This window comes from Chelonia mydas, chromosome 3, assembly GCF_015237465.2.
Source record: "Chelonia mydas isolate rCheMyd1 chromosome 3, rCheMyd1.pri.v2, whole genome shotgun sequence".
Taxonomy (NCBI): Eukaryota; Metazoa; Chordata; order Testudines; family Cheloniidae; genus Chelonia; species Chelonia mydas.
In genome coordinates this window covers 2,794,973-2,812,131 of record NC_057851.1, presented here as the reverse complement: position 1 = coordinate 2,812,131, position 17,159 = coordinate 2,794,973, and the positions used below count along the sequence as shown (strand labels likewise).

The 17,159-nt window shown below is 50.3% G+C and overlaps 1 protein-coding gene across 2 annotated transcripts in view; it reads left to right on the top strand.

The window, feature by feature from the left end:
- KIF3C (kinesin family member 3C) overlaps positions 1–15,146 on the top strand; it is a 61,514-nt gene extending 46,368 nt beyond the window's left edge. Inside the window, exons 5-8 of one of the 2 annotated variants that reach the window (XM_027825246.3) lie at positions 3,289–3,405; positions 6,534–6,639; positions 8,392–8,567; positions 9,965–15,146. In XM_027825246.3, the coding sequence (XP_027681047.2) occupies positions 3,289–3,405; positions 6,534–6,639; positions 8,392–8,567; positions 9,965–10,058 (493 nt within the window). In that variant the 3' untranslated portion in view covers positions 10,059–15,146. Of the gene's footprint in view, positions 1–3,288; positions 3,406–6,530; positions 6,640–8,391; positions 8,568–9,964 lie in introns of both variants that reach the window. The other variant, XM_027825245.3, reaches the window with a different exon arrangement.
- The last annotated feature ends 2,013 nt before the right edge of the window (positions 15,147–17,159 follow it).

The following is a 17,159-nucleotide window of genomic DNA, read 5'->3' as shown; positions in this document are numbered from 1 at the left end:
GTAGAAGTTGGATTGCTTGCTTTCTTGATCTGTCCCCGGCAGAGGCATCACACAGACAGACAGACAAAGCCTTTTCCCCCCCACCCAGATTTGAAAGTGTCTTGTCCCCTTATTGGTCATTTTGGTCAGGTGCCAGCCAGGTTACTTGAGCTTCTTAACCCTTTATAGGTAAGAGGATTTTTTAGTACTGTGTCAGAGCTTCTTAACCCCTCCCCATTATATTTATGACACAAGCCCTGCCAGCCATGATTCCATTCTGACAGAAAAGGCAGAAATATTCAGAAAAGAGTTTTAAAATAATTAGCTGAGGAGCTTCCTGACCCAGGAATGTTCATTTTTCCAAATCTTGGAACACTGGGGAAGTTACAGAGGACAGGAGGAAAAGCTCATGTTGGGCTAAGATTTGAAAAGAGTAAATGGGATACCGGCGGTAGACCTGTAGGCCTGACGTCAATCCTGGAAAGACTCACGGAAGGCTGATAGGGGTCTCACTCAGTAAAAAATGAAAGGATGGTAGCATGATTAATGCCACTAAGTGCAGCAGTCTTAGCGTAGGGGAAAATAGGTCTTGTCAAACATTATAGCAAGAGATTTGAGAAGCTCAGTCTTACTAGTTTTTCCAGATTGAGAGGAGACTTGATCAGTCTACAAGTACCTACACGAGGAGGAGATTTCTGATAGTAGGCAGCTCCTTAATCTAGTAGAAAAGGCATCATGCGATCCAAGGGTTGGAAGCTGAAGCCAGACAAACTCAGTTGAGAATTAAGGTGCACATTTTTAACAGTGGGGATAATTAACGATTGGAACAACTTATCTCGGGATGTGGTGGATGCTCTATCACTTGAAGTCTTTAAATCAAGACTGGATCTCTTTCAGAACTGCTTTAGCTCAAATAGAGGTTCTTGATACAAGAATCACTGGGTGAGGCCCTTTGGCCTGTGTTATGCAGGAGGTCAGCTAGAGGATACTAATGCTCTCTTCTGTCCTTAAAATCCAGAGTCCACATGACTCACGAGCAGACCGTTGCAAATAATCAAGGGATGAGGGTAGCTGTATGGGCAGGCTTTACGCTGGGGGACAGAGTGGGATGAATTAATTACCCTGGACCAGGGAAGAATCAGTGTCTCAGCTGTGGATGGACACTGGAGATTTTTGCATGTAAATTAGGTAAGTGTAAATGGACATGCATGATCACATGGGTCTGGCTTTCAAAATCTATCTCAAGTGGAGCCAATAAAAAGCAATGTTGGTGCTAGACCCCGTGTGTTCATACCCTGAGGAAGACCAGCTACCTCCCAGTGGAATGTCTACGCTACATCCATACCCCCCGTCAACGCCATGCTACAGGTTGGGGAAAGTATGAGTTAACGAGCTTTCCTTGTAGTGTGTTAATAACATTCAGACAGTGCTTTGGTATAAAGTGCTATACAATACGTGCTAAGGAGGCCTGTCAAGTGATTAAAATAATAAGAGCTATTAATCGCACTGTTAAACAATAATAGAATACCATTCGTTTAAATATTTGTGGATGTTTCTACATTTTCAAATATGTTGATTTCAATTATAACACAGAATTCAAAGTGTACAGTGCTCACTTCATATTTATTTTTTATGACAAATACTTGCACAGTAAAAAAAAAAATATTTTTCAATTTCCCCATTACAAGTACTGTAGTGCAATCTCTTTATCATGAAAGTTGAATTTACAAATGTAGAATTATGTACAAAAAAAAAACTGCATTCAAAAATTTAAAAAAATGTAGAACTTTAGAGCCTACAAGTCCACTCAGCCTACTTCTTGTTCAACCAATCGCTCAGACAAACAAGTTTGGTTACAATTTGCAAGAGATAATGCTGCCCGCTTCTTGTTCACAGTGTCACCTGAAAGTGAGAAGAGGTGTTCTCATGGCACTATTGTGGCTGGTGTCGCAAGATATTTACATGCCAGATGCAGTAAAGATTCATATGTCCCTTCATGCTTTAACCACCATTCCAGAGGACATGCATCCATATTGATGACGGGTTCTGCTAGATAACAATCCAAAGCAGTGAGGACTGATGCATGTTCATTTTCATTATGAGTCAGATGCCACCAGCAGAAGGTTGATTTTCTTTTTTGGTGGTTCAGGGTCTGTAGTTTCCGCATCAGAGTGTTGCTCTTTTAAGACTTCTGAAGGCATGCTCCACACCTCGTCCCTCTCAGATTTTGAAAGGCTCTTCAGCTTCTTAAACCTGGGTCAAGTGCCATAGCTATCTTTAGAAATCTCACATTGGTACCTTCTTTGTGTTTTGTGAAATCTGCAGTGAAAGTGTTCTTAAAATGAACAACATGTGCTGGGTCATCATCTGAGACTGCCATGAGATGAAATATATGGCAGAGTGTGGGTAAAACAGAGCAGGGAACATACAATTCTCCCCAAGGAGTTCAGTCACAAATTTAATTAATGTATTATTTTTTTAACGAGCATCATCAGCATGGAAGCATGTCCTCTAGAATGGTGGGTGAAGGATGAGGGGCTTGCGAATGTCTAGCATGTCTGGCATGCAGATACCTTGCAATGCCAGCTACAAAAGTGCCATGCAAATGCCTGTTCTCACTTTCTGGTGACATTGTAAATAAGAAGTGGGCAGCAGTATCTCCCGTAAATGTAAACAAACTTGTTTGTCTTAGCGATTGGCTGAATAAGAAGTAGGACTGAGTGGACTTGTAGGCTCTAAAGTTTTGCATTATTTTGTTTTTGAGTGCAGTTATATAACAAAAAAAATATACATTTGTAAGTTTCACTTTCATGATAAAGAGATTGCACTACAGTACTTGTATGAGGTGAATTGAAAAATACTGTTTCTTTTGGTTATCATTTTTACAGTGCAAATATTTGTAATAAAAAATAATAATATAAGGTGGGTAGGGAACTTGCAGAGTTATTGTCTAAAAACAAAGCTTAAAGGAAATGCTGTGTCTCTTTTCTCTGATTGATGTACTCGGTCTCTTTCTGTCCCCATCTCTCTCTGACTGGCTGTATTTCTCTCTGTGCAATCTTTGGTTCTGTCATTTTATCCTATTTTTACCTGTTCATCTTCCCCTTTGCTCTCATGTTTCCCTCTCCCATTTCTCTGTGTGTCGGCCCATCCTCCCCCAATCTCTCTCTCCTCTTTTGCCAACACTTTGCTTCTTCCCACCTTTTCTCCCATTCATCTCCCCCTTTCTTTCTTCTCACTCCCTCGCCCCTTTTGTCTTGCCACCCCCACTTCTCACTCCAACTCCCTCTTACCCTGGCTTTTGCTCAGATACTTGATCATTGAGAACTTTATCCCTCCTGAAGAGAAGAACAAGATCATGAACCGCCTGTCCTACGACTCTGAGGAGGACCAGTGGAAGTTCCAGCCGCTCGTGCCTGCTGGGGGGTAAGGCTGCAATTCTGGGAGAGGAGGCCTGGCCGACCAATGGGGTATTTTTCTGAGGCACTGGTGGTGCCCCCTCATGGCTGCAGGAGGGAGGATTCTGAATGGGGAGAATTAGCTGTCTGGGATGGAAGAGCGGGCGGAAGCCCAGCGGGGCAGGGACAGCCTGTCCGTTACTGTGTTACTGTCTCGCAGAGCGGAGAACCCTCCTTAACACCATAACATGTTGTCACTGTCCAGCTGCAGCCTCACAAAACACCTCCTGAGGGGTGAATTTGGCCCAGAGTCTCAGAGGGGAGTGCTCTGAAGAATGGGCACCGGCAGAAAAGAACAACCTCTGACCGCGGTGTGGGGACACAGCCCCCTCTTCCTTCCCCCGCTCTGCCCCTGCCCCACCTCTTCCCACCCAGTTCTGCCCCCTCTCCTGAGCGTGCCCCGTCCCCGCTCCCACCCCAGCACCTCCTGCACGCCGCGGAACAATTGATCACGGTGGGCGTGCGGCGCTGGGAGGGAGGGGGAGGAGCTGCTCGGCAGGGCCGCCTGTGGGCAGGAGGCATTGAGGGAGAAGTGGGGAGCTGGTTGCCGGTGGGTGCTAAGCACCCGCTAATTTTTTTCCATGGGTGCCTGAAGCCCCACGGAGTTGGCGCCTATGTATGGTACCAACCAGCTTTGTGTCTGGCAAGGTGTGCCCATGTCAGGCAGCAGAGCGGTGACCTCGCTGCCAGAAGGAGAAAAGCTCTGCCATTTGCTCTGTTCTTGTAATAAAAGGCCTGAACCCTCTAGCTCGAGGCCACAGCACTGCAGGGCCTGGGGAGGTTCGGGCAGGAGAGTTAAGGTGGGCAGCTGAGGTAGCTGCCTGGCCCCTCTCTCTCCGAGGAGACAGCTGCTGCTTTCCCACTGCTCAGCGCTGGCTACATAGCACTCCGAGGGACCTGGGAGTGCCAGGGCCATGTGACAGGAGCAGAATGGAGAGAGCGAAAAGCCTTCGCCTGGCTTGCGGCTCCATCCCCCTCACTAGAGAGCCTGTCAGGCCAAGGACAGGGTTTCAAACTTTTCCAGTGTTTTGATCACTTCTTATGCTTGAGATCCTATCTGGACACTTCCCCCACCCTCCTTCTGGTGTCCCTAGCCTCTGATTGTCAGAGGGTGGAGCTGGATGGCAGGAGAGAGATCACTTGATCATTACCTGTTAGGTTCACACCCCCTGGGGCACCTGGCATTGGCCACTGTGGGAAGACAGGACACTGGGCTGGATGGACCTTTGGTCTGACCCAGTATGGCCGTTCTTATGTTCCTCACGATCTCAGCTCCTTCCTCTTCTTCTCCACCCCATCTGCCAAGCCCAGGGGGGAACCCACTGTGTTTTAACCCTCCCCCACATTCCCCGGCACTCATACACTGAAACTCAATGGCCTGATCTGCTTGGCTCATTCTCCCAGTGGCTGCTCAGCTGCTGGCGTTCAGTTCTTTACGGAGGCAGCTCAATTCCCCTTGACAGGAGCTGCCACATCAACCAGCATCTCTTCCCTGCAAGCCATGGGCAGCTGGTAATGGAGGCTGGGGGAGGCTAAGATTCCCCAAAACTCTGCTAATGCTCCCCGCTGCAGTGCCAAGGCTGGGCCGTGGCAGGGCTCAGAGGTCCTGTGGGCGGCCCAGGCTCAGGGCTCGGTCCTGGCTGGCTGGCCAGGGCTTGGGCTCCTCCAGGCTGCTCCAGGCACTGGCAAGCCAGCTGGGGCTCTGGACTGCTCTGGTCACCAGCAGGCCAGCCAGGGCTCGCAGCTCTGCCGGTAGCCCAGCCGATCAAAGCTGGGGGGTGGAAGGAGTTGGGGGCAGAGCCTTGGGCAGAAGGGACAGAGCAAGGCAGGGCCTTGGGCAGAAGAGGCAGGGCAGGGAGCTAGCCTTCCCAAATGGGAAGTGCATATGCCCCCATGCTGCCAGCCCTCATGATCAACCAGTGCTCCACTCCGCACGGATATACTCCATGGGCCGCGCAATTTGAGAACCAGTGATGAAGGCTAATGCAAAGCTGATGGCTCAGGGAAAGCAGACACTATGCACAGGCAGATTTGATGTTTCTGACTAAGGTTTTTATTTATTTAGGCTTGGCAGAATTTTAATTTTTTTATAATGTTGATGGATAATATCGGTTTGTGTTTACAATATATTTTTTAATTTAAATTTTCGCAGTTGTGGAAAATTATGTGGGGAGCAGACAGTGGGGGCTCACACAGTGAGGACTTCATGACAGTTGACACTGAGATTCAAACAGTTAAAGCTTTCTAACCACGAAAACACAAATTGTCACCATCACATGCCAAAATAGCCAGAGGAAATCAAACTCGTAAGTTCTCAAGCAGCATCTTTCTGACGTTGCCGATCTGCAAACCTCAATTATCATCCGTTGAAATATTTTCCATCGGTGTGTCCGGGTGCAGTGCAATTGACGTTTACCGGCACCTGTCGATAAAAAGCTAATTCTTCCCAGCCTATATTTATTGGAGGCCAAGGGGGCTAGCTTGGCTGACCCAGATCATCATCACTGGCCCTTCTGCCTGTGATCCCAGTGATGGAGAAGCCTCAGGAGCTTTGGAGGTTCTTGGATGAGCCCCCCAAAGTTCAGCTGCTTCTCCAAGTCTCTCTTCTTTGCCTCCCCTCTGGCCCCCTTGGCTTTCAACTTTCCAACCCAGCAAGCACCCTCTTTGGTGATCTTCCTGTCCAGGGATTCACAGGTCACAACTTCCTGAGAGAGCCTGTTCCATTGCCTGATAATCTATTCCAGTGCTGTGTTACTCAGCCGCAAGATTCCTGTACTAATTTCCATCCCTCTGCTGTTAGCCAAACCCCTTGGACCGCCCCTCAAATTCCTCTGGTAGCTAAAGGCTTACACCTTTCATCCCTGTAGATGGTCTCTGTTAATGATGTGCAGTAGAAGTCAAACCTTGGCAGTCTAGGGGATCAGCTCTCCACCATACCCTGGGCACAGAACAGGAAGGAAGAAAAGACCAACTCTGCAGAAATTTACATCCATTTAGAGAGAGACTGAGGCAGCCAATTCCATGCTTTGTCTGGATTTATTTTTAGTGGATCATTTTATGTGGTAAAAATGTTTATTATAAATTTCTCCTTAGCAGCAACAACCAAATGAAGAAGAGGCCAACCTCTGCCGTGGGCTACAAGAGACCCATCAGCCAGTATGCGCGGGTGGCCATGGCCATGGGATCCCACCCGAGGTACCGGGTGAGTGCAGGAGCTGAAAGGAGGGGTGGAGTGAAGTCATTGCGTGGACGGATGGGAAAAAGGTGGAACCGATCTATGGCTGGGTGAATTGATGGAGGGAATGAGGGAATCAAGGGAATGGATCCTCTGAGAGGGGAAATGTGGTGGCTCCTTTTCCTGGGGTATACCGCGTCACATCAGCAGGAAGAGAAGTTTAGCTTTGTGAAGCAGAGCACCTGGATGGAACATGTTCGAGGTCCAGCATTGAAGAGCATCTCTAAGCTTGTGGGGTTGGAGGGGTTATCACCCACCTGACAACTACGCTCGTTGGCCTGGGAAGAGGAGCTCTGTTTGAAGGGCCAAAGGAAGCCAGCTCCCGCTCCGAGCCATGCTAAGCTCTTCACAGTGTGACACAGGAGGGCCAGGGAGCAGTGGGAGAGTGCTAGAGGGGAAATATATAGGCTTAAGGCTAATTAAGGCGTGGTTCCCTGTAGACTAGGGAAGGTGGCTGCAGGTTAATTGGAGCACCTGCAGTCAATTAAGGCCCTGTTAGGAACCTAATAAAACCCCCTGCGTCAGGCAGACAGAGGGGGAGGAGGAAGGAGAGAGGACTGGAGCTTGGAGGTGTGTAGAGAAATTTGGAAGATCTGAGAATTGGAGTAATGGAGACCCTGCCCAGCAGGACAGCGAGACTCCCTTCCCCACAGCATCTAAGGACTGAGGGTAACCCCACCTAAGGGGGATGAGGGTAAGAAACCCACAGGGGTTGAGGGGGGCTGGGACTCAGAGTGAGGAGCAAACCCAGACCCCTCCCCTGCTTCCTTCCTCTACCACCTTCCCAGGCTAGTAGTGGGGCCCTCAGCACCCAAGAACAGGGGCAAAGGGTGGCATCTTAGCTCCCTGCCAAGAAAAGCGCAGGACCCACCAGACTAAAATTGGCCATCTTTCCACAACAGTTTGCACTGTCTGCTTCCAGGTGAGGGGAAAGGTGCCACAGAGCAGGCTTACACCCACAGCATCTCCCCCACAGCCCTGCCAGCTAAATTCACCAGCAGAGGTATCTTCTCCCACCCCCACCAATCCTCTCATGGATCAGTAACTGGCTAAAAAAAAGGAAACAATGGGTAGGAATAAATGGTCCATTTTCAGAATGGAGAGGGGTAAATAGCAGGTCCCCCAGGGGTCTGTACTGGTCCCAGTGCTGTTCGACATACTCATCATCAATTATCTGGAAAAAGGGACAAAATTATAATGGGGTTCAAAAAAGAACTAGATAAGTTCATGGAGGATAGGTCCATCAATAGCCAGAAGCTGGGAATGGATGACAGGGGATGGATCACTCAATAAGTGACCTCTTCTGCTCATTTCCTCTGAGGCACCTGGCATTGGCCACTGGCGGAAGACCAGATACTGGGTTAGATGGATCACTGGTCGTTCTGATGTTCTAACTCAGACAGCTGCTCGCTGGCCTGTGTGCAATGCAGTTGGGACCTCTCAGTCCTGTCCCTGGTGGACGCATCATCACAAGTGGCACTAGCCGACTCCCTCGCAGGAGCCGAGGTTTGAGCGGGCCATGGAGAGCAAGCTGGGGTGGGTCGGAGTATATAAATGTGAGGCAGTGTATCTGGGGAGAGTGACCTGCAGCTGCCCCGATAGAAAAAATCTCCTGCCCCCAGGACTGAGCCCAGCTTTTCAGCAGGTGATCAGTGGGTCTGCCTGTGCCCGTGTCAGTGAATCCATTTGTTGGTGTTGTTTTCATCCTGTTCCATGAAGGCTGAGAACATCATGTTCCTGGAGCTGGATCTCTCCCCCCCAGCTGTGTTTGAGTTTGAGCTGACCGGGGACCAGGGCGAGCAGGACCCACGAGCTCTGCACCTTGAGAGACTGATGCGCCTGGATAGTCTCCTAGAGCGGCCGGCAGCTGCCAGGGTGAGGAAGTCCCGATCCTGGTGAGTGTCCGCCAGGGTGAAGTGAAAAACAGCCTGATTCTGATGCCTGCTGGCGCTCAGTGGGGTGAACGTGAGGGCTGAAGGGAGGCAGGGACCTCTGAACAGGGTGGAAGGGGCAGAGCGGAAATGAGCAGCTGTGAGATCCCCACTGGTCTGCCAGGGAATAATTAATAACCAGTTGCATTGAAATAACAACCCATCTGTTCCATGCCTGGCACGTTTGTTGCTGCTGGGGCGTCTGTTCTCCAGCCTGAAGAACAGAGAACAAGGAAGCTCCAAGCATGGAGGAGGAGAGAAAGGCAATCCCCTGGTCGCTGCTTTAGGGTCCTTTCCCTGGTGAAGTTCGGGGGAGGGGATGCGCTCATGTGTACATCTGTCACATCACCCCCCTCTGCCTCTATTACGTACCCACCTCCTGGGGACTGGGGAGGGTTCACTCGATGCCCAGACAGCACCGGCCAGAGGGAAAGTACTGTGTGCCCGTGCTAGGTTTTATTTTCGAATGCAAGCAGCGACCTCTGCCAATGCCCAGGGCCCCACAGAGATGACAAGCTTGTGATTGGACTGGTGGGACCTCATCCTGCCCAAGCCAGGCAGTTTCAAGGACACGGGGGCTGTTTACATGGCCAGAGCCCCTGCACAAGTCTAGAGCAGGTCTCTGTCCGTGAGGCCCTACCAGACTCCCTGCACTAGGGACCCGAGTCTCATCGGTCACAGCAAACACTGCCCAGCATTGCCCAGTCTTGACGCCTCAGCCAGCTTGAAGCATTAGTCCTGACAAGCCAGTGGTTCAGGGCTGCCATCTTGATAAAGAGCCTGCATTGGTGCCAGGGCAGGAAACCGCTTTCCATCCAGCTTTTAGTGCAGGTTTAACAAGCCCAACAAGAACCTGGGACCAAGATTTTCAAATTTGGAAGCCTAAAGATGGCACCTAAATTGACTGAGTACCGCAGTTCCCGGTGGCTAGACACTAACCTTAGTTTTGTGGTTGTTGTTAAACCAGTGTTAAGAGCAGGATGGCAATGATACCAAACATGTACAGGGTCTCCCATCCCACAGCCTGCAGCCTCCTCTGGCCTGCAGCGTGGCACCTAGGTCCAGAGCGTGCAGGTAACCCCAGGGAGCTCCGTGTGCCTCCCACCTGGGTATGAAGGGCAGAACTGACTCTGCTGGGATTTGACCCTGTGATTCAAAGGGCATTTCGTGCTGATGCTGCAGCATTTATAACATCCCCTCAAGCTTCACATGAGTTTCCTTTACAGCGACTCGCTGAAGAAAGTGGCTGGCGTTTCCTGTTAGGGGACCTGAATGGGAGGCTGGGAGGAGGGAGAGAAGTGGGACGAGGTGGGCGATGTGACAGGAGACCAGTTTTTCTCTTTTTCTTGTCCCACTCTCAGGTGCCAGACGCCCCGGCCGCTGCCACCCTCAACAACTCACAGTTCCCTGGCGTCCGTGTCCCAGCGTCCCCCCACGATGCCAGCTCATGAGTGACGCCTGCAGCTCCTCCCTTCCCTTCCATCTCACAGCAAGGACTACGCCACCCATCACTGGCTGCTTCCGAAAGCGCTCGGCTGGGGAAGGGGATTCCCTGCTGGCAGCCTCCCTGCCCGGTCCCATCTCGTCTTTGTCTTCAGCTACTTCTCGTGTGTGTGTGTGTGTTTGTGTGAGACACTTGCCGTCAGTTCCCGGGGACACGGGCGCTGCCTCCCTCCCCGCATCTGGATCTGTCACTTTATTTATTGATCGTATTTATTTATGAAGCGGTTTGGCAATGCAGAGTTAGGAGAATAAGTTCAGAATAAGGCTCAGCCTAGGCGGGTGGTGGGCACCATGTAGATTTCTCCCTTCTACTACCCCCCATCTTGTTTAAAACAGGAGCCAGCCGCAGCCCGCGGAAGCTGCATTTTCATCGTGTCATTGGCATACTCCCCACTCCTACTGCACAGTCACCTCCTCGGGGCGGAAACAAGCAGACGATGGGAGAGAAGCTCTGCCCTCTCTCTCTGATGGCTTTCTTGTGAGATGAGATCACTCAGAGCTCTCCATGGACTCCGCGTGTGGGGTGGTTGTTTGCTTTGCCAGATTCCCTGGGATACTGCACGAGACCCGTGCCCCGGCGGACAGCCGTTCCCACACGTGTTTGGGGATTTTCTGGCAGCTGGCCCTTGCGTTTGCTGGCCCTGGACAGAGACACTTCCTGTGCCGTATCAACAGTGGCAGCAGCAGGGACGTCTCCTTGAGTTCTGGGCTCAGCTCTAGCCCCTTGACGAACAAAGGGGGTGTGAATTAACCAAACCCAGCCAACGGGGGGAGCTAAAGTTTTCCAGTGCTCCTGAGACTTTGCTCGCCAGCTGCACCTTTTGGAGATGGCTGGGCCTGCCCCATTAAGTCATCGGACATCCAGCTTGGTTCACAGTCCCTCGTTGGGGTGGAGCAGCCAGTGGGCATCTCCTGTTCTCCCCAAAGAAGTGCACAGAGGCTGGAGAACAACATTATCTACTTGAAAACTGACCTCGCAGGTCAAAGCAGAAACAAAAGTATCTACTGTCCCTGGCACTAGAGGGAAAGAATCAGTGAAGGGCAGACGAACACACTTGTCCCATGCACTGGCTACCTGGACTGGTGACACAAGAAGGTGTTAAACTTCTAGTCTCAAGAACATCTTTGGTCTGGTGCAGGGGCTGTGGAGGAGGGCAGGGAAGCTGGTAAAAGAAGGAGGGACAAGAGGCGAGGCGCTTTTGTCCAGTCCTGAGGAGGAGGATTAAAACATGGCTCTGGCAACAGCATGGGCGGCTATTGTTAGAACAAAGTTCAGTGTTCCTGAGTGTGTCGACGTTCAACAGTTCAGCTGAGGGCAGGTGCATCCTCACCTGAGACCTGGTTGGGTGTGCCAGGCCGCTGGGGGAGCATAGACAGTTGTGGGCTCTTGGATGGTTTGCAGATGTGCAGTGCTGGGGAATGGGATGGGGAGAGATCAAAGACCTTTGCAAGATCATAGTCGATGGGAAAGTGATTTATCGGGTTCACCTAAGAAGACTTGGGTTATGAAATTGTCCTTCCACTTTTCCTGGTCTGAGGCCAGCACCCTGCTGGAGCAGAAGAAGGAGATGCGTCCTGGAATCCAGACGCCTGGGCTTGAACTAGGAAATCCAAGGAGAATATGAGGGCTGGCCCCATAGAGGGTATTGTTGTGAGAGCAAGGGAGTTTCTTATTAGGGTCTGGCCACTGCCTGTCTTGTAGCCTTCTGCACTTACGGCTGCTTCCCTCTCTCCCTGTCTCTGTCACTGCTGTTTGCCTCTGCCAGGCTTTCTAGAACTTTCTGCTTCCAGGTGCGCAGGTGTTGAAACCCACAGGACACTGAATTGGGGTGGGAACGGAGGAGTGGGAAGGGCTGGGGCCTCACTCAGCTTTCAGAGGGGAGACACCAACAGCATCTTCTTTCAAAGAGTTTGAGTGCTACATAAAGCGGGGGGAGGGTCACTGCAGGGATCACTGGGTAGCAAATCCCTGCATCATGGGAATCAGCTAATTAGTCTCCCCAGATCGAGGGCTTCGTTTGTACAGGTTAGAGAAGAGCAAACCACTGCTGAGTCAGCTTTCCAGTTAGCCCCCAGGTCACGGATGGGTAAAGCATGGCCGATGGAGTCCCCGGAACTCAACAACAGAGCTTTCGACCACCCTCTTGTTTCATACCATGGTGTAGCCCATGGAAGCCGCAGGCTGCCTTTCAGAGTGTAGCAGCCCTGCCCTGCTGCCTACCGAGCCCTGGAGTCTCAGCTGGCCACATGTGCCTGTTTAAAGATGAAGCCAGCTGCTACTTTCTCCAAGATGCGTTCAGGCTGCCAACCAGCCGGCATGGAGCTTCCAAACTGGGCACTGGGCAGCGTGTAGGTCCCCTGCTTCTGCATTACCAGAGTCAACAATGCTTGTGCATTATCACTACCAACACTTCTCTCTAGGGCTCGCCCCTTTCACCAGCTTCTGATGGAGGAAGGATGGCACTCATGCCTTGCATCACTTCAGACGATGCGGGTGTGTAAAGCTGGTGAGAGAAGCCACAGCTCTCAGGCTGAGGTTAGAAACTAGCCCTGCCCATCTGCAGCGGGTAGAAAAGCTAACGGAGCAATCCAAAAAAGCACATTCATGTGAAGGATCCATGAGCTCGCATCCATGGACGATCCTCCATGGGACTGGGGAACATGCTGCCATAGAGCAGTACCAATCACAGGGAGTGTCAGTGAGAGGAGCAAAGGGAGGTGAGAGTGAAAGCTGGGGTGCATTCATATTCTCTCTGTGGCCACGGAGATGTCCCTTCTCCAATGCCAGCTCCTCACTGAAACTATCAAAGACAGGCTCAGTCCCCCTTCGGACTTATCCCCACACTTACAAAATGGAGCACTGGGCTGCAGGAGGAAGGATACAGACTGAAAAGTGGGGGCACCATGTACTCCCTTCAGATATGCTAGGGGCTCCCCACTTCTCCCATCTCCATGCTAAGTAATGGGGCTGGGGAAGCAGAGATCTGTCCTAGTTATGTGTGGATGCGGGGCAGGGAGGTGATCAGGTTTTGTGGGATGGAACTAGCTGAGGCTAAAAAGGGGGAGCTGCTGGCAGACTCCTTGCGGGTGGACAGTTCACTCTCTCCATCTGATGCAAAAGTCTGGAGCTGATGGTTTCTCCTCATTCCTGCTGCCTCACCCTAGAGCTTGGCCCATAATGTTGTGAAGAAGCATGGGGGTCTGGGCTGGCTTAACCTGAGAGATTGGCTCCTTTACCTCACCCAGAAGCAGGAGACCTGCCTCAGGAGCTCCAAACTCATTAAACTTCTCTCCAGATGAGAGGAGAGAGCTAATGTGGAGGGTGAGCAGCTGGGAATGATTGCATAGACAACATACCAGGTGAAGTCGCTTTTCTCCAGCACTGTCCACGGGGAGTGACTTGGGCTCCAACTCTCCTTCAGGGACATGCTGGGGGGGGGGGGGGGGGGGGGGTCAAAAGCAGCTCCCCACCCAAATGCACTCATGGCAAGTGTGTCCCATTCCCAGCTCCCAGAACAAAACCTCTTCTCCCCCTTTACTGAAGAGGAACTTGAACTAACTGCAGAACAAATCTCCCACCTTCCATTTCTGCGTTGCCTTTAACGCCCAGACATGGGATGCCTGATTTGCAGAAGGGTTGTGTGCGCCCCCGATGTAGCTTTAAACACAGCCAGAGAGAGCTGCTGGATTTTCATTCCAGCGCCAGAGCCTCCTCCAGTAAGTGTGCTGGAAATTGGCAGAGCTGGACACAAAGGCACCTGTAGACAAATGCAGTTGCCCTTTAGCTCCTGTCCATCCATTTTTAGGACTCCAGCACAGGCCAGTTCTGTGGTGGTAGATACCCAGTTTTAGACACGCTGGCCTCTGTGCCTGCCCACCCACTCTTAGCATAGAGACACCCCTGCTCTCTTCTATCGCATGGTGCATAGGGTGGGTAAGGCAGACACGGGTGACTAGCCTGCCTATCAAGGGCTAAATACTATCTCCCACCTCCTCTGGTGCAGAGCCTGTTTGCCCTCTGGAGGTTATTTTCTGTGCCCTGGTGACGCACAGGACCCAGACAGGATTATGGCTGAGATGGGGCCCATGTGAAAACTCTCCAGCCGACTCAGCTGCTCTCATTAAGAAACCTCCCCTGTGGGTTGGAAATTTGACACAGACACTCTGGGGTCATATCTCACCCCTTGGCCAGCTTTGAATTTTGATTTTGACCTAAGAAAACTCCGCAGGTGGCGCCCCCTGTTGATGGTGTGCAGACTGCGGGGGGCGGGGCTGAGCTGTCAATGCCTAAGTGCCGCTTTGACGCATCTGTTGCGCGTGGACGTCTGAGAGTCTCGCGCACGCTCTAGCTGCTGCTGCCAGTAACCTCACGATCTTCGTAGCACAAGAACCAAGCAAGGCTGTAAATAATACTGGGTTATTTAAGATGAGAACCACGAAGCTAGCCGTGGTGTCTGCCCTCTGCCTTGGTACGATGGGCTGGATCGCTCCCACAGCCTCACTGCATTGCTGCAACAACCTCGGGTGTATATTTCTATTGTTCTTTGTATGTTGGTATGTACGTGTTTCCATAGGAACGTATGTAGGTGTGTGCGGGCGTGCGTGTGTGTCACCAAGGGGACTAGTTACCGTCAGTGTGAGCGACGACCGGGGGCAAATTCCAGAGGGGGTTAGCAGGTTGGTATTTTTTTTTTAATTGATCAGCTGATTGACTGACAAGGTGAGGGCCTTGATTAGGACCAAATTTTTGTGCCTGTTGTTATGGTGATTTATTTAGAAATCAAAAGTTTCCTGTACGGTGGCCCATCCTTGTCACTCTATACATATGAATATACAGGACATATTATAAATATATATATATATATTATACATACCGTGCTGGGAAAGGTCATTGTCCTCACACCCCCTCTGGCTTTGGATGGACACTTCTTCAATACTCTGTAAGGTAGCTTTGATGTGGTGCTGGAAATGAACAGAAAGTGCCAGCACCTTTCAAAATGGCAACAAGGATCACAATAAAGGAATGAGCATCATTGCAAAGAAGGCTGCTGCCTCATTCATTTGTGGTTTTTTCCAAACAGGGACCCACCAGAATCGTGGCAGGGTGACCCAAATAAACCCCCTACTCAACAGCTGCACACAGCAGAGCCGCTAGACAGCTCAGGGAGTTGGAATTAGGACATCTGGCTCTGCCATTTATTCACTGTGTGAACCAGGGCAACCGTAACTGCTAACAACACTCATGCTGCAGCATTTTTACTATGGCACCTTAGTAGCATTGCTGGGTGATTTACAGAAACACGGTCCCTGCCCCAAAGGCTTTACAGTCTCAAGTGGACAGACAACGTGATGCCCGACAAAGGGTGGGGCTAGGGAAAGAGGGATGATGTGTAAAGAAGGGAACAGATGGGAGGACAAGAGTATAGAAGCAGGACAATATGGTCTTCAATACAAATAATACTAGGAAGGATCCACAGAGCACTCCAAGGCTGCAGGTTGAGGGATTGGGAGGATGGTGGAGTTCTCAGCAGTGATGGGAAAAGGGGAAGAGGAGCAAGTCTTGGAAGGAAAAACGAAAGGTCAGGTTTTGCCATTCTTTAGTTTAATTAAGTGTTGAGACACCCTAAGGAGATTTTGGGGCAACAAGAAGGGCTGAGAACTTGGGTGATAGGGAGAGGGCAGGGCAGGAGAAATAGATTGGTGGGTTATCAGCACAATATGGCAATTGCAAGATTTAATTAATGAGGGCTTGTAAGTGCTGTGGGTGTTTCCCATGAAAGGTGCCATGAAGGGCAAAGGATTATTCATGCCAAACATAGTTGCCTAGAGAATTCAGAACAGCCACCCTTGGCAATGTGCACATTACATCCCGCACAAGATGAGAAAGTGACTTCCAGCAGGGAAGTACAGCCCAGTCACCAGCAATACTGGTTCCCGACAAAGTTTACTCTCAGTTTTGTTATATGAAGTTGTCAGGATCGTTTGACTTCCTCTATGCCAATGGCAGAGCTCCTGCAGTAATAGCAGATGCCATCTTGGATTAAGGGAGGTGACATTTGTTCAATGTTTGTTTCCCTCTCTCTTCTGCCTCAGTCTCCCTACGCACACATGCAGAAGGTACAAGGGCACAGTCACCTTGAGAATATGCACATGCTTTCTAGGCAGTAACTGACTGTCCCTGAATTCCGGCACTCTATGAATAACAAGGATACCTTCTCAGAAATACATGCAGTGCATGAACCAGCTAGGGACTTCCATGTTTTCTGGGTGTGGGTTGCTTTTTTAAACACAAATCTACTGCTATTTCCATGATGACATGGTCTAGTGGAGTTAACAGTACTTGAAAATTGCTTTTACATTCACATCGTTTTCACTTCTCTGGAACTGCCATCCTTTATGGGGAAGTCCGATAGCATTAAATGCAAATAATAATAATACCCTTCCTGCAAGAGAACATAGGACAGGAAGGGACCTCCTGAGTCATCAAATCCAGTCCCTGCTATCGCAGGCAACCCCCTCACATAATGCCATTCGTAAATGTATCAAGCTCCAGCTTTAAACCAGAAGTTGGATTGTGTGGCCGTTTGTTCCAGAACCTCACTCCTCTGATGGTTAGAAAACTTCTTTTAATGTCTAACATAAAATGTATTCATGGCCAGTTTATACCCATTTGTTCTTGTGTCAGCCAACACTGTTCTTTACTAGTTCTGTTCTCTCCCTGGGGTTTAACTCCTGATGTATTTATATCAAACAATCATATCCCCTCTCAGCCTTCATTGTGTTAGGTTAAACAAGCCAAGCGATCTCAATCCCATCTCTTAAGCTAGGTCCTCCATTCCTCTGATCATCCCTAGTAGCTCTTCTCTGCACCTGGGCCAGTTCACATTTATCTTTTGTGAACATGGGTGAACAGAACTGTACCCAGTATTCCAGATGAGGTCTGATGTGCCTTGCACAATGGCTTTAATGCTTCTCTGGCGCTACTGGAAATACCTTCACTGATGCACACTGCGCTCACATTGCAGCGTCACATGGCTCACAGTCATTCTGTGA